The sequence below is a fragment of the Pinus tabuliformis genome, chromosome J (assembly GCF_031772625.1).
Source record: "Pinus tabuliformis cultivar Carrire ecotype Pingquan chromosome J, CPIR1, whole genome shotgun sequence".
NCBI lineage: Eukaryota > Viridiplantae > Streptophyta > Pinopsida > Pinales > Pinaceae > Pinus > Pinus tabuliformis.
In genome coordinates this window covers 541,610,225-541,635,485 of record NC_142295.1, presented here as the reverse complement: position 1 = coordinate 541,635,485, position 25,261 = coordinate 541,610,225, and the positions used below count along the sequence as shown (strand labels likewise).

The 25,261-nt window shown below is 39.6% G+C and overlaps 1 protein-coding gene across 1 annotated transcript in view; it reads left to right on the top strand.

Annotated features, from left to right (window-relative positions):
• LOC149228155 (PH, RCC1 and FYVE domains-containing protein 1-like) overlaps positions 1-25,261 on the top strand; it is a 176,568-nt gene that overhangs the window by 55,638 nt on the left and 95,669 nt on the right. Inside the window, exons 5-6 of the mRNA XM_089378061.1 lie at positions 20,137-20,343; positions 20,807-22,933. Coding sequence (XP_089234187.1) covers positions 20,137-20,343; positions 20,807-22,933 — 2,334 coding nt within the window. The remainder of the gene's footprint in view (positions 1-20,136; positions 20,344-20,806; positions 22,934-25,261) is intronic.

Sequence of the window (25,261 nt, the reverse complement as noted above, 5' to 3'; positions counted from 1 at the left end):
AAAAAACCGATGATTTCAAGGGCGAAAAGAGCGTGATTTTGTCGTAAACCATGCAAAAAAATCACAATTTGATGGAGAATTTTTTAATTTTTTGTAAATTTAAGTTACATAGCTAATATGATCAGGTCCCCAAAGAGGGCTCTGTTGACTTCTGAGAGTATAGAGTAAACATGTTTTCCACCAGACCTAGCTTACATGATATAATCTTTTTCATCTAGTTGAACATCCAAAAAAGACTACAGGCTTACTGACGAGCTGATACAACGCATATTATAAACCAGAGACAAAATTTTTAACCCTAGCTTGGTAGCCCTAGTTTTGATGTTGAAAACATCCCAATTTTATCGCGAAAAAATCACAAAATTGTGATTTTTTGGCCTAGCCAATTTTATCGGCCGAAAAAAAATCAATGATTTCAAGGGCGAAAAGATCGCGATTTTGTCATAAACCATGCAAAAAAATCGCAATTTGATGGAGATTTTTTTATTTTTTTGTAAATTTAAGTTACATAGCTGATATGATCAGGTCCCCGAAGAGGACTCTGTTGACTTCTGAGAGTATAGAGTAAACATGTTTTCCGCCAGACCTAGCTTACATGATATAATCTTTTTTCTCTAGTTGAACATCCAAAAAAGACTACAGGCTTACTGGCGCGCTGATACAACGCATATTATAAACCAAAGACAAATTTTTTAACCCTATTAAACATTGAAAACTACATGCCTGATATGTTGGTGAATTAAAACAAAACATCACATATAACCAACCACAGCTAGCAGACAAAGACAAAGACATCATTAGGAATCAGATGAAGAGATGGGAGCAGGATCACGGGCACTCGATCCAAGAGGAGCATCATTGTCTGGCTCACAAAGGAGGTGACCCTCAACATGAGCCAGTCTTGAGTCTAGTCTATCCAGAGTGAACATTGATTCCACATCATCCTCTTGATGTCTACTAGTGAGGCGAATACATTGTAATGTTCCACCTTCTTATCTTTCAACACCAGAGCTAACAGTGACTTAATTTGCCAATGAAGAGCAACAAAATTGAGATATTGTTTATTTCGTCCCTTGGTATGCCCAGGATCCAGAACCCAACATGACACATCTTCCATAATTTCAGAGTCGGAGAAGGATTGTCTCTCTGCTCTAGCCTGAGTTTCCAACTTCCTAATTTCTCTTCTGGTTTCTAGAGGGACAGTTTTCAAATATATAGTGACTAAATCCTGAGTGAAGAGACAAGCCCTTTGTTGACCAGGTGGGTTGCTGCCACCTCCCCATCATCTGCACCTCATACGTTGTCTAGGCGGCATGGTGGACCAAAGAGGTTAACACTTGAAACAGAGAGAATCGCTCACAACCAAGAAAATGGCAAGATAGGATCCAGGCTCGACCCCCAACCAAAGAAGGAACCAACAGGAAATCCACAACTTTACCAGACATAAAACAACCTGAACCAGAAGAAGGAATTTTGTGTGTAGACCCATTGGGGTGGCTTCTACATGAAGAGGGACCAACGATTGCCAAGATTACTGCCAAGATTACAAGCCCAACAATAAAACCCCAACCCCACAAACTACCTACCCTTTTGAGATTGCACCAATTTACACAATTTTTTAAGGGCGTGCAGGGGTCAAACCCTTGCCTCAGACTCGACTAACATGACTAGACAGACAATTGAGAATAACAAAGTAGATAGGAGAGGCCAATACCAGTGTGTCAGTGCCCCAGTGCACAATTTGTGGTTGACGCCAACCACTCCAGCGAAAAACCAAAGCCATCAACCAGTTAACCATGCTCCGCTTGGACTCGGGAGTCCTTCACCCTCTTCCAGAAGTCCAATGCGATCTGCAGAATACCCTCCCTCCACTTATTGACATACAACCAAGCTTGCAGCTCACTCTCCATGCCAAAGCATGAATGGCTAGAACCCCACTTCCATGGCGAGACCCACCTCTCAGAGAAGAATCTAATGGCGAACTTGTTAAAATTGGAAATTAGGGCCAAACTTCACCTTGGATAGCTCATATGATGGAGATGATATTTTTATTGGACTCCTCTTTCTGAGAGGTGTAAGATTGATCTAAAGATCATCTCATTTTGACAAGTAGAAATGGGATTATGAATTTATTTCTTCTATGAACAAATTGTTAAGGTTGGCTCCAGAGAAATGTAGGTTCATAAAGCCCAACCGTTGTGTCTCTTCACCCTCAATGTTGTGTATAAATAGAAGAAGCCTTTTCCTCATTTGGACACACTCAACACACATCTTTTTCTCTCTCCTTCTCTTTGGTTCGTACAACAAATAGGAGCAACTCTTCTTCTTCATGCATTGACCTGAGTAGACCGAAAATTTCAGAACTGTTTTTGGGCCATCTGCAGCAACGTTGACCAGCATTGACCGAGGGTCAAACTCACTCCTTTGACTGCGTTTTTCAGGCAGGAAATCCAATTTCCTTAGGCCACATCTCCTGGCACAAAAATCAAGGAATTTGCTGTTGTTTGACCTACGTTGACCGCAGGCCCTTTGACAGCAGAGTTGACTGTGTGTTGATCGAGTTTGACTGAATTTTTCAGGACTGTTTTGGGCTGATTTAGACTGCCTTTGGAGGCTGAGTTGACTGGGTTTGACCGAACTAATTTGGAGGAGATTTTCTGCTGGTTTGACCAATGTTGACTTTCTGGTTAGGGCATCTTGTTCACTACAGTTTGATTGCACTGTTTTACAGTGATTGGGCAATTAAATTTTGCATATTGTACTCTCTCTCTCTCTGTTGAACTTTTAAAGAATAATAAGAAGATTTGATCAAAGGGTTTTCCCGACATTGGGGTTTTTCCCTGGCATCTGCCAAATATCGTGTCCTCTTGTCTTGGCTTGTCTTTTGCTTATTGTTTATGTTCTATCTGCATTTACTATCAATGTTAATGTGATTGCTTATCTGGAAATTGATATTGGACTAATAAGAAAAATTGAAGTAAATTGCTCTAAAGCATAGACCATACCATTGTTATCTAAAATTAACATGGTATCAGAGCTGAGGTGAAGACAAATAAATTGCTCTAAAGCATAACCATACCATTGTTATCTAAAATTAACATGGTATCAGAGCTGAGGTGAAGACAAAGCCCAAGCAAGAGTGGGAAAAGCAGTCACTGAGATTTGTTGGTCAGAACAACATTCAATGGCCTCCTCATCTTACTTCAAATCTGATGACAAGCTCAATGATAAGTCTGATTACCATGCATGGAAGATGTATCTTGACTTGACTTTGGAAGAACATGATGCTATGGACTATGTGCAGGGAAAGATCGCTGAACCTCCTACAAATGCACCGGTTGCTGCTAAGACAAAGTACAAGAAAGGTGAAGTCAAAGCTAAGAAGATCATCAGGGATTCTATTCATAAGCATTTAGTTGCTTACATCTCCGATTTGGGCACATCTGAGGAGATGTATGGCAAGTTGGTTAGCATGTTTAAAGCTAGCAATGCAAACCAAGTCCTCTTTCTCAATAACAAGTTGAAGGACATAAAGAAGGTGAGAGGAGAAGATATCCAATCCTACTTCATGAGGATCACCGAAATAAAAAATGATCTTCTATCGATTAGAGAAGTTATCGCTGACATGGTGCTCACTCTCATTGCCCTTGGAGGTCTCCCTCCTGAATACTATCCTCAACAATGACCGGATTCTAGGTTTTGATGAATTGTTGACTAGTTGTACTCAAGAAGAAACAAGGATGATAGAAAGAGACATGCCTTCAAATAGGAATGATTCTACTGCATTCTCTGCTCATGCTAAAAAAAAGAACAATGCAAGTTCAAAGAAGCAATGTCAAGGAAGACTGAGATTCAAAGATGGAAGAAAGGGTAGATGCTTCATTTGTAACAGGTTTGGCCACTATGCTAGTGAGTGTCCTAATAAAAGGGATGCACCTCGGGATGATGACAACAACAACAACCGCAACAATTTTAGGGGCAACAACAATCAAAGGAATCGCAAGTTCAACAACAAAGGAAAAAGGAATGCTCCCGCTATTCAACATGGAAATGGTCGACCGCCCAAAAGATCAAGAAACTCCAGGTATGATGAATCTAATGTTGTAGATAACAAGCAAATATAATTTTATCTTATATCTGCCCTCTCTACTACCTGTCCTCCGGATACCTTGGGAAATTGGTTGATTGATAGTGGTGCCTTAAGGCACTTCACTGGTTATAAGGAAGCTCTTTCAAATCTGATAGAAAATGATACAAATTTGGAAATCATTCTTGGAGACAATGCCACCTATCTCGTAAAAGGAGTTGGGAATTTTACTTTTCAATTGAATCAAGGCAACACTATTCATCTACAAGAAGTACCCAATCTAAAGAAGAACCTAGTATCTATCTCGACAATGGAGGATAAAGGATTCATGGTAGCATTCATTGATGGAAAGGTACGTGTTTGGAAAATAAATTTCAAAGAGGCATTTACTCTTGGATTCAAGGTTGACAACCTATATCAAGTTGGAGGAAGTCCATTGGGAGCTATGTCTTGCGACACATCTTTTCAATCTGAATTATGGCACTGAGGGTTTGCTCATCTTCATTATAAATCCCTACCCGATGCAAGAAAGATGGTAACAGGTATGCCCGAATTTAAAGTAGAACAAGAAGGTGTTTGTCAAGGATGTGCCGAAGGAAAACATACAAGAGGACCATTCCCCTCAAGTGATACCAAGACTACTGAAATTTTGCAATTAGTTCATTATGATCTATCTGGTATGTTGCCGATGACATCTTTGGGAGGATATTTGTATTATGCTATTTTTGTGGATGACTTCTCTCGCAAAACTTGGATTTATTCCTTGAAGAAGAAGGACGAAGTGTTCACATGGTTCTGCTTTTTCAAAATCTTGGTCGAAAATCAAACAGGGAAGAAGATCAAAATATTGAGCACTGATAATGGAACCGAATATGAATCAATTGAATTCAATGACTATTGTAGAGAAGTTGGCATTAAGAGGGAGACTACTACCGCATATACTCTTGAGCAAAATGGAGTTGCTAAATGAAAGAATCGTTCCATTATAGAAGTCACCCCTGCCATGCTTCATGATCAAAGCCTTCTGAAGTTTCTATGGGGAGAAGCTGCCAACACTGCTGTGTATGTTCAAAATAGATGCCCTCATCAAGCATTGGACTCCAAAAATCCCAAAGAAGTTTTCAATGGTAAGAAACTTGATGTTTCTCACTTTAGAACTTTTGGTAGCCTCGTGTATTTTCATGTGCCGAAATAAAAGAGAAGCAAATTGGATGCATCTGGGAAGAAAGGAACATTTGTGGGCTATAGTGAAACTTCAAAGGCATATAGAATCTGTGCCTGGTCAAAGAGAAGTGGAAATAAGTCATGATGTCATCTTCGATGAAGATGCTGCCCTTGGGAAGATTAGGAACCTTCCTATTCCAAGGAAGGAGAAAGAAGAAGATGCAGGAAAGCAGGGAGAATTGCAGGATGAGCCGATGCCTGATGCTAAAGGACCGATGGATCCCATTGATCCACTTCTCCATGAGTCCTCCTCCTAAGAAAGGAGACCCTCATGGCTTAGGGACACCCTCGAAGATGCCAAGAGACATATTGCACCAAGGGGGGCATTTCGTGAAAGTAAGAAGCCGAATAGGTACCAAGAGTACGTAGTTGCCATAAGCACCATTGTTCAAACTAAGCTTTGCACATTCGAAGAAGCTGTGAAGCACCAAGTTTGGAAGGATGCTATGAACGAAGAGTATGAGTCGATTATGAAGAATGATGTTTGGGATGTGGTCCCTAGACCCAAGGACAAATCTGTTGTCACCTCGAAATGGCTCTACAAGATCAAGCATGGCGCTAATGGAAGTGCTGAAAAGTTTAAGGCTAGATTTGTTGCTTGAGGCTTCTCTCAAAAGGAAGGTGTGGACTATGATAAGATATTTGTCCCAGTTTCCCGATATACCACCATATGTTTGATCATTTCCTTTGTTGCCTCTCAAGGATGGAATTTACATCAAATGGATGTCAAGACCGCCTTCTCGCATGGTTCACTTCAGGAGGAAGTCTATGTAGAACAACCCGAGGAGTTCGAAGTTCTAGATCGAAAGACACATGTATGCGAGTTGAAGAAAGCCGTCTATGCGTTGAAGCGAGCTCCCCGGGCGTGGTATGAGAGGATCGCCAACTATCTGATGAAGCTGGGTTTTACAAGAAGTGAAGCTGATCCGAACCTTTATTTCAAGGTTGAAAATAATAGACCTCTCCTCTTGGTACTTTATGTGGACGATCTCTTTTTGACAGGTGTAAACCCTCTTATTTATCAATGCAAGAGGGAGTTGGCTTCCGAATTCGAGATAAAGGACCTAGGATTGAAGCACTACTTCCTAGGCTTGGAGATATGGCAAAAGCCAGGTGAGATTTTCCTTTCTCAAGGAAAATACATTGTGAAGCTACTCGAAAGATTTGGGATGGTGGATTGTAACACTGCGACTACTCTGATGGAACTTAACTTAAAGAAGTTATGCGGAAGTGCTGCTGGGCCCGATTTGGGAAATCCTTCTGAGTATCATCAACTCGTGGGGGCCCTGATGTTCTTGGTGAACTCTTGTCCGGACAAATGCTTTGCAGTGAATACATTGAATCAATTTATGGTCGAGCCTCATCACATATATTGGATTGTTGCCAAGAATCTCTTGAGATATCTCCGGGGCACAATCACTTATGGATTGAGATACACTGCCAGGAATTTGGGGCACCATGGTTATTTTGATTCTGACTGGGCTGGCAATATGGCGGATCGTAAGAACACATCGCGATGTTGTTCCTCACTAGGTTCTGCTTCGATATCCTGGATGAGCAGGAAGCAAAAATCGGTTGCTTTGAGCATCGTTGAGGCCGAATATATTGCTGTTGGTATGGCCTCTTGTGAAGCTGCTTGGTTGAGGAAGCTCTTTAGGTTTGGGCACGTGCTGGATACCACTGTGATCTACTGCGACAACCAATGTGGGATTCGTCTTTCTGAGAATCTTGTGTTTCATGACTGCCCCAAGCATATTGATATCAAGTACCACTTTATCCGGGACATGTTACCACGCAGAGCAATAAGGCTCCATCACATTGGGACTGATGAACAGGTCGCAGATATTCTTACAAAGCCCCTTGGGAAGGTCAAATTCTTAACCTTCCATGGACGACTTGGAGTCGTTGAGAAACCCTCTTATGAGGGTCCCGTTTGAGTTGGATATTGAGCTCTGGGAGCTCCGAGGGGTTTGGGGCACTTCTTGGAGCTATGAACGACCATAGGTTGAGTGGTTCACCTTCCCCTAGTGGTGCATTGTCTACAGGGTGAGTGGTTCACCTTCCCGTGTGATACCCCATGATGATTGATATATGCATAGGATGAGTGGTTCACCTTCTCCTATGGCATGTGAGCAAGATGAGTGGTTCACCTTCTCCTGCCGATACATCCTACCCATGCAATCCGGGACTCATGGGAAGTAACTCTAATCTGGCCAATGAGTTGGGAAATGAGGATTGGGAGCATAGTACTACCGATGGATGCATTGTGTACTATCGTACTCCATATGCTAAGATGTTTGATATTGACCTGGGATCAATGGAGATTGACTTCAGGTTAGTGGAGAGTGGTCTGATACACTTTCGATCATTTATTCTTCATATTTTTCATGGCTCAGCAGAGCAGAGTAGAGCAGAGCAGGGATGGTACAGATTGACAGATAGTTTGGCAGATGGATTTCTCCCTAGTTGAGAGGGAGTGTTAAAATTGGAAACAATGCCAAACTCCACCTTAGACAACTCATATGATGGAGATGATATTTTTATTGGATTCCTCTTTCCGAGAGGTGCAAGATTGATGTAAAGATCATCTCATTCTGACAAGTAGCAATGGGATGATGAATTTATTTCTTCTATGGACAAATTGTTAAGGTCGGCTCCAGTCAAATCTAGGCTCATAAAGCCTAACCATTGTGTCTCTTCACCCTCAACGTTATGTATAAATAGAAGAGGCCTTTTCCTCATTTGGACACACTCAACACACATCTTACTCTCTCTCCTTCTCATTGGTTTGTATAGCAAATAGGAGCAACTCTTCTTCTTCATGCGTTGACTTGGGTAGATCGAAAATTTCAGGTTGGAATTTCAGGACTGTTTTTGGGCCATTTGCAGCAGTGTTGACCAACGTTGACGGGGGGTCAAACTCACTCCTTTGACTGTGTTTTTCAGGCAGGAAACCCAATTTCCTTAGGCCGCATCTCCTGGCACAGAAATTGAGGAATTTGCTGTTGTTTGACCTGCGTTGATTGCAGAGTTGACTGTGCGTTGATCGAATTTTTCAGGATTGTTTTGGGCTGATTCAGATTGTCTTTGGAGGCCGAGTTTTGACCGAGCTAATTTGCAAGAGATTTTTTGTTGGTTTGACCAACATTGAATTTTTGGTTAGGGCATCTTGTTGACTGCAATTTGACTGGACTGTTTTATAGTGATTGGGCAAGTAAATTTTGCATATTGTACTTTCTCTTTGCTGAACTTTTGAAAAATAATAAGAAGATTTGATCAAAGGGTTTTCCCCACATTGGGGTTTTTCCCTGGCATCGGCCAAATATTGTGTCCTCTTGTCTTGGCTCGTCTTCTGCTTATTCTTTATGTTCTATTTGCATATACTATCAATGTTAATGTGACTGATTATCTGGAAATTGATATTAGGCTAATAAGAAAAATTGAAGTAAATTGCTCTAAAGCATAGAACATACCATTATTATCTAAAATTAATAGAACCAAACTCAAAATTCCACAACACGAGAGACTAAAGAAGGGGCTTGCAGCAGGGAGGTCGACACCTCAACCTCACTCCTGCAACAACCCTTCACCTCCACCTCCAAACGACAAACAAAAAGCATCAGGATAACTCTTATATTTATTACCACCAAGGTGGCTGCATGCGAACGCATGCCCTGAAAACGTCTCTTCCTTTGCATTTAATCTCTTTTAGGTGGGCATGACCCCCTAGGCCCTCCCTTGGATCTTGTGCAAACCCCCATTGGAGATTCTCTGTCTTTCACTATGATGTCCTGGAGCTCGTCTACCCATTGCTCCTTCTCACCAGGCGACCGCCTAACATTAATACACAGATCCCGTGTTTGGAAACCAAGGTTCACCATAAAATCTGCCGCTTTGTTCCTTGTTCTTTTAGTTTGATGATTAATCATGTAATCCAGATGAGAGATAAGCTCTTTGATACGATCGATTATTAGTTCCAGTGACCAGCGCTTTGCCAATTTGGGAGGCATCCCCACAGATAAGTTTTTGAACCATCATGATCACCAACATGGAGTCCCCATTGATCTAAAGTTTCTGATATCCTTCTGCTATTGCTATCTACAACCCCTTATCCAGAGCTTGGAACTTAGCCATATTGTTGCTTTTAGTCCCACAGCTTTGAGCATATATCCTTAGTGTATTCAATTTATCATCCCTGAAGGCTACACTGAATCCTGCTATTCCTGGGTTGGCCTTCGAAGCCCCATCAAAGTTCAACGTGTAGAATACCAAGGGGGGCAGAATGAATATGTAGGAAGAAGTAACTCTTATCTCTGGGCTTCTATCTTTTGCCGGATGCAACATCTTTGGAGATAATTTTAGCTTGCTTAGGATTGCGGCCTCCAGGTTGTTTACCTTCCAATATTTTGCATGGCATGACTTTGCTAATATGGTTTCCTTAATGTTCCTTTTGATTATCTCCCACGTCCTTTCCACAGGTCTACTCTTATTCTTGAATATTCTCCCATTTTGTTCCTTCCATATAGCCCAGACGATGAATCCACCTACAAGGGCTCAAGCTCTATTAACCACAGACTTCTTAAATAAGTTATACCTCCATTGCTCGAACGTTGCCACAATGGTTCCCAGGATGCGATCATTATGTTGAAATATTGAGGTTATGTAAGACTGAGAAACCTGAACATAATGCATGAATTTAATAAATGCTCCATATTTTCCTCCCGGTTTCCACATAAGTGGTAGTACGATGGCCCCTGGTAATCCTTCTTTCTTGTGTGATCCCAAGTTCGCAGTTTTCTTCTGACCACTAGCCAGAGGAAGAATGCTACTTTTGGCCAAATTTTATTGTCCATATATTTCGCCATATCCCGTTTCTTGGCAAGTTTTTGTGTCCAGCTATAATCGAGTAGGCCTCTTTAAGATTCAACACACCTTTTGATCGATACCCCTATCTTAATTTGTCTGGTTCCTGATCAATTGTAATTCTCCTTTCTTGTAGTTCCTCACTTAGCCTTTTCTAGGGGTATTCCTCTTGTGGTGCAATCCAATCCTCTTGTCTTCCGCTCTCTCCAGCTGGAAGCATGCTGGGTCTCTTTCCAGCAATTGGATACTTTGACCTTCCCTTGCTCTGTGGTAATTTTTTTAAATCCCTGCATTCATCTATCTCGATTCTCGCTAAGTCTAGGGAGTTGTTGCCAAGCCTTCTCCCAGAAGAGGGTTGTATCCCCTCTCTTGATTTCCCAGAAAGAGTGCCCTTGAACCAAACCCTTGTTAGCTTGAGCCAAATTCCAGAGTTTGTCAGCTTGTGAAGAGGCTGAACTATATTTTCTGTTCTAGATATTTTTCCATAATTCCTCCCTTCCCTAGATCCAATTGTTAGTTTTTGTAGCATCAAAGGTGTTCTAGTCTTGAAACTTTGTGGATAGGTTAAAACAAAAGAGCTCTCCATAACCCATAAATCGTTTATGGAAATTCCACCTAAAAGTGTCTCAATTAGATTATTAGGCTATTTTAAATATTTCTTAAGTCTAAACTCAGGAAAAATGGTTAATTAGTCAATATTAATTGAGAAAGGTGTGAATCATTTAGAAACTCACACAGATCGATCCAGAAATGATCTCAGCCATCGATTATGTTTTAATCTTGACTGTTGGAGTCCCAACCAAAGATTATAAGAGGAAGTCAATGGGTAGATGGAGGACACACCAGTTGTGGATACTCAATGATCTGGGCAGTTCGATTTTCCAGTGCAGGAAATACAATAGGAGAAATCGAGCCAATAGATTGAGTAACAGGTGACAAAGGGGCAACACAAAGGTTCTTCGGAGGATTTTGTAGTTCCGGAGAAGCGGTGAGAGGAGGCCGTATTATTTCTCCAAGAGGTCGTGCAGGGGCTGCGCAGAGCCTCAGTTAAGCAGTTCGATTCAACCAGAGCATAGGTGGATTCAACTTTTAGTTGCCAGGGAAATTTCCAGGAGGTCGAAAGTATCACTTCCAGAGGCAGCAATAGGCTAGACGTCACATTAGAGGCAGTTTCTGGGTATCACAAGTGGTTCCTGTGCAGAGGTAGCACAGAAGGCTGACAAAACATTGTTCCAGAGCTAGTTCTGAGGCTCAGATTGTTGCAGGATTGCTTGAGGAGGGTAAATACCCTAAGATATTTTTGCCAGTATTTCTCTTAGATAGAAATGTCAGTTTGGCATCATTTTATTGTACTTAGAAATTCTGCTGCTGCATAATAATAAAAACTCTCAGCGACTACATCGATTTTCCCACATTGGGTTTTTCTGGGGACATTTGTCCAAATATAATTGTGTCATTTTTATGTGTGTGTTCTAGCATTTCTCAATTCTTAGTTTTGCTTCCATAGTATTTTATTTGGCGAAGAAATTGCAGTGTGTATATTCCGTTATTTTGCCGTAGATGAAATAAACTGCATAATTAATTTATCAGTTAGGATAAATACTTACAATTGCTGCATTTCAAGGAATTTTTCACATGGTATCTGAGCCTATTTGACAGGTAGGAGGCTCAGAATCGAAGGAGGAAAATTTCGCTGTTTAGAGGGAGCAGCAGATCAATTTTTTTGGGGCTGTTCAATGCCTATCCAGGTAGTGCGAATTGCTGGGAAAGGGTTCAATTTTTTAGTTGTAGGTGGCAGAAAAATTTGAGTCATCCTAAAAAGAAATTCCAGCGGGCAAAGAGAGTAGCAGCGTATATTTTCGTAGAGCAGACTCTTAGTCTAGGCTCAAAGGGTCTGCAACAGGTTGTAGTAGCAAATTCAGTGCCGAAAGGAAGAGAAATAGCACACCGAAGTATACAAAAAATTCTCTAGTATGGCCATGGATCAATTTGATATTTAGGGGGCTTTAGAACTGTCTTCTAGATTGGAGGATGAATTTGCTTGCTTATCAGGCTTAGCTTCACAGGGGGTCTAGTATATAGATAGTGAAGCGTCGACTCACATTACAGGAGTTAGAGAATATTTCTCCAGCTACAATGAGAAGTAGATGGGTTTCCAGATTACAATGGGAAACAAAACAAAGTGTACTCTAGTAGGGAGAGGTACCATCGACTTTCAAAGGGAGTTAGGAACTAGTACCAGCGCTACAAATGTACTGCATCTGCTAGGATTGGGTATGAATCTGATTTCATTATCCTAGCTACAGGATAAGGGATATGATTTCCACTTTGTAGGGAAAGGATGTTTGACAAACACCCAAGATGGAAGAGGGTGAGACAAGTTGGAGTTCGAAGCAACAGGTTGCAACTCGATTCTCCAATGGCATTGATAGGCAGTGACAGTAGTAGTGGGAAGGAACTGAATGAGCTATGGCATAGGAGAATGGGACATTTACATCATGGAGCACTCAAGATGCTTAGGGAGACAGTAACAGGGGTTCCAGAACTTGGCATGGAACACGATGATGTGTGCAAAGGGTGCGTGCTTGGGAAATATGCTAAGGCAACATTCCCAAGAAGTGACAATAGAGCAGATGGCGTGTTAGGACTTATACACTCAGATATTTGTGGCCCGATGTCCACTAGAGCTCTCAGTGGGGTTGAATATTTCGTCACCTTTATTGATGACCATTCCAGGTGTTGTTGCCACTTAGCACACACACTTAAGTTAGTGAGAAAAAACCCTTAATCCCACAACTTGTGGCTTGGTGGCAAAACTAAGAGATGGGGTTGTCACCTATTCCCAACTCTCTCCGTTTAAGCTCTCTCCTAGTTAAAGCTAAGGGGGTTGGTCCCTAATGGAAAGTTAATAAAGGAAAAGTGAATTTCTTGGAGACTAAAGTTAGAGGAAGATGCTTATCAAAAAATAACTTGACTCTAGGATGTTAACAAGCATATAATATATGAGCATTATTCAATAATGTATTCAAATTATAGACTAGTGCCTCAAAGAAGTTGACAATTGCTTGCTCAAAAATGAAAATCAAGATACAATGATAGACAATTCTGCGAAATCAAATGTTAGACCAAGATGAGCATATAAACATCAATTGCAAGTTGCAACTATAAAGGGAATAGTACTTGAAAGTAAATGCTCAAATGACAAGATAATGACATCAAGTACTCATGAGCTAAACGATCAAAGCAACAAGTATATGAAATAAACTGAAAATAGAGTTGCACCAACAAAGGATATTCCAAGTATAAGAAAGAAAATAGTTGCAAAAGTAAAAGATCCAAATACTTTCAATATAAAGCAAATGCTTCGCGAGAAAAAGATAATATTTGCAAATAAAACTCAAGTAAGTTCAAGATAGCATACATAGGAGAGTTGTATTGCTAGTAAAGTGAAAATGTGATGTAGAGATGCTCTTGGTTTATTTTATTAGTTGTATTCTAAAGCAAAGTTTCATTTGAACCTGAAAATCCAGATCTCACAATGAGGAGTCAATAGATGTGGAGGGTCCCTAAAGTCTATACAACCAACTTAAGTTGGAGGTTAATTTTAGAAATGCAAATTAACAATAAAATGTACCGAAGTGAGATGCATGGAAGTTACTTGCTCTCCAAATTTGAAATCTTGATGGCGATGCTTCCATAAATGAGGAAATACCGTAAGTAAAATTGCATCAATGACTTCAAAGTAAAAAAAAAATTGTAGATTAATGTGAGTAAGTGAATTACAATGATGCAAGTAAGTTGTTTGAAAAATAAATTGTTTCAAGTAGACATGACAATATAATGCTCCAAGGAAATATCAGCAATATAGCAAAAGTTGACAAAAATGAAGCATGTACTCAAGTAGTCATGAAACAATCTACCAAGCTTAATGGAAATGAATTAATAAGCTAAATCAAAGCTTGCCAAGAATGTAAATTGTTTGCATGTAAAAAGAGATTTGCTCAAAGTAAAGCGTTAACTTGTAGCTCAAAGCAACAATGAAATGAAGAATGCAAAGCTCAGGTAAAAATGTAGCAAACTTAATTTAGTAAATGAAATGGAGTTTTGAGGTTGTGTTAATTCCCAAAATTTACCACGTGTGAATGAATATTAGCAAATGGAAAGTGAATGCAAGAGAAACTAAATTGTGAAAGTTAAGAATGCAAATCAATCCACTCGCATGAGTCCTTCAAAATGCGGAGGTGGGATACCATGGGATGAATCTTAAGCTCCCTCAAGCCCAATAAGATTATTTTATTAGAGGTATTACAATGAGGAGAAGGCCTTAAAAGGCTGCCATTCACATTTTAATAATTTATTATTATGTATTTTAATTGTGTATTTTAGATTTATATTTATCTTATTATGAAGTGTTATAAAATTTCAAAATTATTTGTTAAATTTTAATGTATTTCAATTTTTATCGTTATGTATTTTAATTTTTAATTGTATATTGATAATATATTATAATTTGAATTTTATATGCAGTTAGGTAACATATAGTTTATAGACCATTATCATTATGGAACCATCACAACATGAGCAGAGTGAAGGGGAAATCATCAAAATAGACCCAAAATCTCCTCTATGGCAATATGTGGAAATTATTGGAAAAAATCCCGGAGGTGGTTCATTTAAATGGAAATGCAATGAATGCCAAGATATCAAAAATGGTTCATATACTAGAGTGAAGGCCCATCTCACTGGTCAAACTAACACAGGGGTGCAAGTATGCACCGGGCCAAAAGATGCAAATGGCAAACCTGACAAAGTTTGAGTTATGGAAAAATGAAATTCTATGCATCTTTGCAAGAAGTTGCTGATAGGAAGCTTGCTAAGGGAAAACACCTTGTGCAAAGCTCTACAACTAGGCCTCCATTGCCATCTAGGCCTGTTGCCACAACTAATAAAAGGCCCACTCTAGGCCCTCTTGAAGCAACTTTCAATAATCAAGGTAGAGACATAGCCGATGAACATGTAGCTCGTTGCATCTATGCAAATGGGCTAGCATTCAATTTGGTGCGTTCCCCTTATTGGCAACAAATGATTAAGGTTGTTAATGAAGCGCCAAAAGGGTACAAAAGCCCTGGATATGAAAAGGTCTGCACTACTTTGTTAGCATCAGAGAGACAATCTGTGGATAGACAACTAAAGGCAATTCGGGATACATGGGAAGAAACAGGTGTGTCCATCATTTCTGATGGATGGAGAGACCGAAGAACCCATCCATTAATTAATGTTATTGCAGAATGCCCCCAAGGGGCAATGAAGGCTGTTGATTGCAGTGGAATAGAGAAAAATGCATCTTTCATATCCACAATTCTTATTGATGCAATAGGAAGTGTGGGGCACATAATGTTGTCCAAGCCATTACAGACAACGCGTAGGTTTGTAAAGCTGTAGGTTTGATTCTGGGGGTCGATATGATCACATCTTTTGGACTCCATGTGTAGTACATTCATTGAACCTTATGCTTGCCAAGATTGGTGAGATTGAATGGATTAATGAAATATATGTAGCATCAAAAGAAATCCAAATGTTCATGACAAATCATTCAATGTCCCAAGTCATTTATCGGTGTTTTGCAAAGTTGGAGCTACTTAAGGTACTTTTTTTTTAATCAATATTATTTGTGTTGGAAATTTTTATTTTTAATTACAAATTTATATATGGTTTCTCATTTGAGATTTGACTTTTTGAAACTTGTAGGTTGCTGAAACTCGTTTGCCCTCCCACACACTTGTCATTGTTGAAATTTCTAAGTATTACCCGTTAGAAATTTTATCTGTATTCTCTGGTTTATTTCTCCTACTTGTTAATTACGAACAAGTTATTTAAACATATAAACATCGAAATAAACACAATACAGTCTCAACCATCTACAAATCAACAGCTGAAAGAAATAGCAAACACACAGGTCACACCGTTATTTTTAGACAACTCGTCCCCGGAAAACCCCAACTTGGGAAAACTGGTGCAGCAATTCTGAGGGTTATTTTATTACATAGTCTATCCTTAAGTACAATTAGGTGCCAAACCGGCTCACCCAACAGAGAAAATAATCTGGCAGTAATACCTCTCTATTCGGAAGCAGATATTCAGAAAATCTACTCCACGAAACCCTCTCCAGCACAACTAAAGCTCAGCGTCAGCTCTCTGAAGCATTGCGTAGCCTCTACGGCCCTCTGCGTCACTCCTGCTGCCCTCTGCGTGGATGACACAGGCCCTTCTAGCCTTTGCGCAGTCCCTTCTAGCTCTGCGTGGCTCCCTTTGGCTCTGCATGGTTCCCTCTAGCTCATCGTATGCCTCTCTCTGCTTCTGCGCTGGTCTCTCGGCACTATCTCTGCCTCTTTGTCCAATACTCACTGCCCCTCACTGCAAGCTGATCATTGATGCAACTTTTTTTAGCAAACCCCACTCTAGAAAATTGAATGACTGATCACTCTGGTGTATTCTCCAACTGACCCTCAAGCCTCCTCTTATACTTTTCCTGTTGATCCTTCAACAATCGAGATTACATCTCTAATCAACTGCTAATATTAGATTTGGCTTGATCCATGCCTTTTGGAACCTTCTAACCCAGTTTTATATTAATACCCATTAATATTTTATTTTTCCTAAGTTTAGACTTAGGAACTCCATTTACAGTATTAATTATTTTAATATCTCCTAAACCGGGTAGAATCCGTCCAAACCATTTCTGGGTCTTAGAGATTTCATGTGTTTTAGCCTCTCCACCAATTTTCATTGCTAGAGCACATTCGATGCTACCTCAAATCGATAGTCATAAAGAGACTTGTGGAGGTGAGACAAGCATTACAAGCAATGGTCATTGACCCTCTTTGGGAATCATGGTGGACTTCTACTTCTGATAGAGGGAAAAAAATCAAGTCCACCATTCTTGATGATGCATGGAGGGACAAGGTCCAATACCTTCTACGGTTCACTGAACCAATTTTGACCTTGATCAGGGCATTTGATACAAATACACCTTGCTTGGGGGAAGTTTATGAAAACATTGATAATATGTTGGAGAGGATAAGGGAAGTTATCAGGGCAAGTGAAAATAACCCTTGTGAAACATTCTATTATTTAGTGAAGGACATCATTACAGAAAGGTGGAACAAAATGACCACACCATTACACCTTTTGGCATATGCATTGCACTCCAAATACTATCATTCTAAAATTTTGTCTTTACCTGGTAGAACAACACCAAACAAGGATTCTGAAGTGGTACAAGGATATAAGACAATTTTGAGGAAAATTTATAGAGATATGGGAGTTGCAATGGAATTCCGCCAAGAATTTGGAGGGTTTGTATAGTCTATTGGTAGCGTTTCAGATCCAGTAGCTATGGATGATCGAGGGCATCTTGATCCTATTATTTGGTGGGGCTTCCATGGTGGGGAAACATTCATTTCTCTACTCTAGCCACCAGGTTGTTATCACAGGTTGCTAGTTCCTCATTAGATGAGGGGAATTGGAGTGCATATGGCTTCATCCATTCAGTGAAGTGAAACAGGCTGGGAGCGACAAAGGCTGAGGATCTTGTTAATGTTCATTCCAACCTCTGTCTTCTATCACATGTTGAACTAGAGTATAAAAAAGGTCCGAGCAGGATGTGGGATGTGGAGCCTGAGATCTCTGACTTGAACCTGACACTGAACGCCATGACTCACCTCAACCTACTTGAGGATATTGTTTGACCGCCAGTCCAACCTACTGAAGCAACTTCCTACATTCCAGGACCCTCATCATCTATTCATGATGTAGAGTTGTAATATGCAGAAGATATAGATCCATTTGAGGATATGTAAATGTATTTACTATTATCATTTATGATATTATGATCCTTTTTGTTACTTTGTATGAGGGAGGATGCATCATTTCAGTGTTTCAATCTTCATATTTATCATTCAGTTTTCTAAAAGTGTTTGATGGTTTCATGGAGTATTTGATTTTTTAGCTCTAAAGTATTTTTAAAATTTTTTAAAATATTATTATATTTTTTTGTGTGTGTATGTGACGTATCCTTGTCGTATCCGGATCTTGGATTTAAAAAACTAGTGGATCCGGATCCGTATCCGTATACGTATTTGAATCCTGGTAACATAGGAATTTTATGGTTACCATCTTTCTGTTTTCCAGCAGAAACAAACCTCCCTAACCACACACAAAGATGAAAATAGTACTATGAAATGACTTGGACAACGGGTAGCATACTCAAAGTCACTGGAACATTCTCCTTATATTACTAATAGCTGTTGAAAATTGTAACTAGTTTCGGTCTTCATAATGATGTAATTATAATCATGAAATTGTATATTCTTTATAAAGAAAGAAAAAGAAATTATATTTTATTTTTGGATTATGGGTTTCATACTCAAATTTGAGTCAAAAGCATGTTCTTCATGCTTTTAGGTCTTCTAGGTCATTCTAGGATAAAGAATAATATTGGTCATGTGTCATAGTCCAAATGTAATGAAGGAAATATTTATTTTGTCGAGAAAAAGCCATAGATAGGCCCAACATCAAGTTGGCCCAAGGAGCAGATCAAGTCGGCCTAAAGGGAGGGAATTCGACCCTCAAGAAAGGCTATATAAAGGAGTGAAGCTCGACTCATTTGGTCACTCATCTCAAGCAAGTTCGATCTGCAATAGCAAAGGTGAAGAAGAGTAGCTGGGAGGACAAAGAAGAGGAGTGGAAGTCGAAGTCTATCAAAGAATCTCTTTCGTTCTTCGCTAGGGTTTGTGACGCTGTTCGTTGCAGGAAGCTGAAATTCTGAAGCAATTGCAGTAGGCCAAAATTTTAAGACCAAAATTCTGTTACAGGGGCTGAAGTTGCAGCATCAAGAACGCAGTATCGAAGTTCTGAAGCTGGCTCAAGGAAGATCTTGCTGGGGGTTGGTTTGGGGCTTGGAGGGTTTGTTGGCTTTGGTCTTTGGGTCTTGGAAGTCTCTTTTGTAAGCAGATTCTAAAGAATAAGAGAAGCATTTTCTAGGTTTTCCCCTTGGAGGGGTTTTGCCCTGGCTTGGAGCCTATATCTTGTGTACTCTGTCTCTTTGTGATCTTCATTGTTTTGATAATTGCTTGATGAACAAAACTAAAGAAGTAATAAAGAATCAACTCACATCACAAGTAATGAGCATGATAAGGAAAATAAGTTCTAATCTACAAGTCTCCAGATTTTCCAACAATAGCCTCATATAAAGGAAACTGATTCCTTACTAAAAGTCCAAGTCCTCATATGTCAAAGGGCCTCTTTCGGATAATACAAATTAATGAGTTGAAAGCTTCTAGTGTAAAATCAATTACTGAAAGCATTCTACCCAATATGAGCTTATATACGAAAAGGGTAGGGATGTTATAGTAAATACAATTTTTGAAATTTATCACTTAGATTGTATGTAGTAGATAAAGTGTTCTCCCTATTCATAGTTAAGACTTTTTCGGTGTTCACTTCTCTACTGACTGTAAAATTGTTTACCTGCAAAAATATCCACGGCCACTTATTGCTAAAGATACTGGATTTTCATGTGCTCTGCACTTATTGCAAATTGGAAATACACTTACCTTTTTATAGTCATTTGCTTTAAACAAGCCCATAAACTTATTTGGTTTAGGAAGGAATTTTTGTTCAATCCATTAGAAGGGGGTCCTTGCTCTTGAGGGATGTTCTAGTTAATTATTGGACAGAAGCAGTTTAGTGTTAATTGTTTCCTTTCCCTCTGGAGCGAAGCAGTTTAAAAGGTGTTATGATATAACTCAGTACTATTGGTTCCAGTATTCTTCCTCCTTGTAGAATTGGCATGCTATTACTAGTAGCTAGTTAGTAGTGCAGTTTTCTCATTATGACAAATTTCAAGTTTTATATCTGTTTGGATGAAATTTATTATTTACATAATAAATTATTGTTTTCAGATTTGCAAGGACAAAGAGCAGGCAGAAATTTGGTTTGTTGGTTTAAAGGCTTTAATTTCTGGCTCTCAATTTCTTAAACTGTACACTGATTCAAGGAGCGATGGAGGACTTCCATCTAATTCTAGCAGCCCTGCTGGTTATGCACGAAGGAAGCAACCCTTCTCTTTTATGGAAGACACTGAAAAGTTATCACAGTCTACATTCAAAGTATGTGTTGGTCTTCTCTGAGAGCTTGATTGAATTTAAATGGTTAGAATATTTGAATGCTTGGTGATTTTTGATTAGATAGTGAGTATTGACATCTGCAGTAATCTCTAAGATGCCTTGGAGGCCTGTAATGTTTGAACTGCCTGAGAATGGTTTGAGCAGATGGCAATATGATAGAAGTCGGAGTCACTATTTTTTAGTTTCTGTTCAGTTACACGCACTTTGACCTTAAAGCTGAGGAACTGCCAGTGTTCTGATGTTTTATCTCGACAACAAGCAACATTCTGACTAGGCATTGCTTCAAGGCATATTAAAACAAGTTATATAACATAGAGTTTGGCTGTAAACAGCTGCCATTCTTTTGTTTTGTTTTTGCAAGTGTCTCCACTGATTTTTGTTTATGGTATCTATTATAGATATTCCACTGGTCATTGTTATTTGATCAGGATCAGTGTAATTGCAGAATGATGTGCGTCCACTAAAGGTGCATGGTCTATATGGCATCTCTACGCAACAGTTTACAGAAAAATGTTCTTCTGCAGGACACTTAGCAGAATTACAAAAATATCAGGGGCATTCTTTGATGAATTCCTTGCACTCGTCTGAATTGGATACAGGACCAGATTATCCTAAGGTGCTGATGAAAGAAAACCCTCCTGAAGGATTTAGAATGAGTTTGTCAAGTGCAATAAGTTCATCGAGCCAGGGCTCTTGTCTCGAGGACAGCAATGTTTTGGGTGATGTGTTAATGTGGGGAGAAGGCATAGAAGATGGTATACTAGGAGGTGGTACTCATAAATCTGGTTCTGCTGTTCCAACACAGATAGATGCACTCTTGCCGAAGACAGTGCAATCAACAGTCATGTTAGATGTCCACAGTATTGCTTGTGGAGTTAGACATGCTGCTTTGGTGACCAGACAAGGAGAAGTTTTCTGTTGGGGAGAGGAGAGTGGAGGAAGACTCGGTCATAAAGTTGATGCAGACATCTCTCAACCTAAGCTAGTTGAAGCCCTTGCTAATACCATCATTGAGTTAGTGGCATGTGGTGAGTATCATACGTGTGCTTTAACTTCTTCAGGGGAGCTGTACACTTGGGGTGATGGCAGTCGCAGTGCTGGGCTTTTAGGACATGGCAGTAATAGAAGCCAGTGGGTGCCTCGTCGAGTTGTTGGTCCTCTAGATGGAATTCGTGTCTCCAAGGTTGCTTGTGGGGAGTGGCATATGGCAATTGTGGCGTCCTCTGGAGAGTTGTTCACATTTGGTGATGGGACATTTGGAGCACTCGGGCATGGAGACACAAGGACTGCGATTCTACCAAAGCAAATTGAATCTTTGAAGGGCTTTAAGACTATTACAGTTGCTTGTGGTCCATGGCATACTGCAGCTGTAGTTGACGTTTTAGCTGATCACATGAGTGGGAAATCTTCTTCTGGAAAATTATTTACCTGGGGAGATGGTGACAAAGGCAGACTTGGGCATGGAGACAAAGAGAGGAAGTTGTCTCCGATGTGTGTTGCAGTTCTTAGAAATTATGATTTTGTTCAGGTAGCTTGTGGACAGACTCTCACCGTCGCTCTTACAGTATCAGGTCAGGTTTTTACAATGGGTAGTCCAGTGCATGGACAACTGGGAAACCCTCAAGCTGATGGAAAGGCTGCTGTTCGCGTTCAAGATAAACTTCAGGGAGAGTTTGTTCAGGAGGTCTCATCTGGTTCATACCATGTTGCAGTTTTGACCTCAAAAAGTGAGGTCTATACATGGGGGAAGGGTGCAAATGGAAGGCTAGGGCATGGTGATGTTGATGACAGAAATGTGCCAACACTAGTGGAGGCATTAAAAGATAAGCAGGTGAAAAGCATTTCATGTGGATCCAGTTTTACAGCAGTAATTTGTTTGCACAAGTCAATCTCTGGTGTGGATCAATCAGCTTGCACTGGATGTAGAATGCCTTTTGGTTTCACAAGAAAACGACACAACTGTTATAACTGTGGATCTGCATTCTGCCACACTTGCAGTGGCAAGAAGGCAACAAAAGCATCTTTAGCACCAAACCGAACAAAGCCCTACCGTGTGTGTGATCCTTGTTTTCTTCAATTAAGAAAAGCGGCTGAATCTGGATTCACAGTGAATGGCCCCTTACCTAGAAGAGTCTCCTTAATACAGCAGAAAATGGCCTCTAAAGACAAACCAGAAAGGACAGAAACAAAGTTTTTGAAGTCTCAGTTTTTTTCACCTAAACTGACAGGTCTTGAACAAATGGAACAATTTGAGGGAGAGATTTTTTCAAAACAAAGCAAGAAACTACAATCACTGAATCTTGCATCAACTGCATCATCTGAACGATGGGGGCAGGTGATATGTCCTGCACTTTTTCGTTCAAGTTTCAGAGTACATCCATGCCCTGCATCTGTTCTCTCCCCTCAGAATGCCTCTATAGCAGATTTAGTGATTTCAAGGGGGCAGAGTCCTCCCCAATCAAAAGTAGCAGCGCCATTTCCTTCCAGCCTAAATACCTCGAACTCCGTATTAGAGGAATTGAAACAGTCAAATAAGATTCTAAGTGAAGAAATACAAAGATTGCATGAACAGGTAACTCTCTTAATTTTTTCTGTCACTATTTTATTTTGTGAACTGTTTGTATATAAATTTCCATTTCCATAAACTAATTATGGAACTCCAGGCACCACTAGACTGTATATTGTATTAGTAATTTCAAGTTTTGTGATGTATGTGTGAATTGTTTCTATAATTAGCATGTACATTCTTGGGGTCAATAAGCATAATTAGTATGAAGTTATGAACAGGCATGTCTCATGAGTTACTGCAGATAGCCTTACATAGCTCCTAATTCCATTTGTGGATGAACCCAGTGACATAGAACTTAGGAATCCATCTCCTTTGCAGTTAACGTCATTATTGTTTTTCCTTTTTTGTTATATACTTTCATTGAAATGCATATGACATGTGGGAGCTCACAACAATTCGAATACAGCCTAGCGCCTTAGCCTCTACTTTGGAAGAGAATTTAATCTACTATGAATATTGTAAAGATTATGATTGCATCTTTGGAGATGCAAATCATCTGTATCTAACAACCATACTTTTTAAGTCATAAAACTGGTGAATCAACTTAAAAATCTTATGAAGAGATGAACATTATTTACCGCTATGTGTTTTTCGTGGTTTCAGCTTTCGTCAGCAGTATTGGAGAGCTATTACTCAGCACATCTTTTCTGTTGCAAGCTAGAGTTGATTGCTTCTGATGAATTAGAGTATCAGAAAATTTTAATGAAACTGCTCTTTGATGCATTTTATTTTAGATAAAATGTAAGCTAATTCTAGGATAGTGACGGACATTAGTAGATGCCAACTTTGGGTGAATGTATTTTTGCTACTTCTGGTGTTAAAGATGTAAAACATAAGATAGATAAAGACATGCATAAATGGATAGGCTGGTAAATGTACCTTAATAGATAGGATTCATAAATGGATATGGTGGTAGATAGGACAGGATAGATAGATATATAGAAATAAAATGTTTGAACTATGGATGAAAATAGAATCATATGCAAACATGGATATGCAAATATAATCAGACTGAAAACATGTATAGATAGATGCACAGTTAGCCAGAAAAGTTGACATGTACATGTGAAGGTTTATAGATGGATATATGTTGCTAATAAGATGAAAACCTAGGTAAAAGGACAAAAAACATGTAATGGTTCTAAACTCATTTATGAGGGAGATGGCAAAAGAAGGTCGCCATTTATATTATTTATATTGCATGCTTTGTAACAGGTTAAAATACATTGAGTAGGAAAGGACTCTGCAGAAATTCTTGTTAGGGGAATGGGGAAGTTAAAAGGCCCTCCCCATTGTATCTTGGGTCATTTGCACCTTGCAGAAGGACAAGAGGGCTAGGCATTTGTTGACATATAATATCAGGAAGTTGTATCAAGAGCTAAGAGGGTGATCAAAGTGCTTCTTGATAAGTCATAACATAGCTTTCCCAAGTATTTTCACATGTAAAATTGAGAATACTAGACACAAAAGTTCGATCAATGGTCTGTCGGCTCAAGGAAATGTGGTGATTAGAATTTAGGGTTATTGGGCTTTGAAAGGGAATTTAGTAGTTGTAAGACTTTTTGAACCTAACACTCAGTATTCAGTTCCCAACAATTATTAACGGGACAAATACACGGCCAGATTCCTAACACATAAAAGATATAGCAGAAGCAAAAAATAATACTCGATCTGAATCACACACATAAACAAATTTCTGTCCAATCAATATCTCTTCATTAATAAATTAATCACGGAACTTACTTGGGCCCCCGCCTTGGGATAATGGCCCCACTGAGAAAATACAAAACTGATCATCAACCTCTCTGCACTCTCTTGGACCCAACAAACACTCATTGAGAAACCTCTCTAAATCTTGTGCTGCTATTGTGTCTCATCTCCTCACCTTAGCCTTGTTTTACAACTTTACATTGAGCCAAAACCCTAATATTAACCCTAAACCTAATCTCAAAGTGATGGACGACCAAGATTAGATCTCACCTCACCTGTGATGGCTAAGATTAAAACTTAATCACTAAAGTAAATACTTTACTTCATCTAAGTTTTATTTTAGCTCAATAAGCCAACATACAATTATGTGTTTTTTCCTAAGTTAAACTTAGGCTAAGTTACATCAACAAATATTCTAAGGTGATATGTGGGCGACTTCTGCATGCCTAGACACAATGCCTGTACAAAAGTACCTGATTGAGCTACAAACTCAACACTCCCTCTTAGCGAGGGAGGTACTTTTGGAAGAACCTCCTCCACTTGGATCTATCTCCAAGCCTATCTCAGTATATGTAGTTGCTCCCTATGACACTGAAGCTTCTCTTGCTCTACCTAATCTGA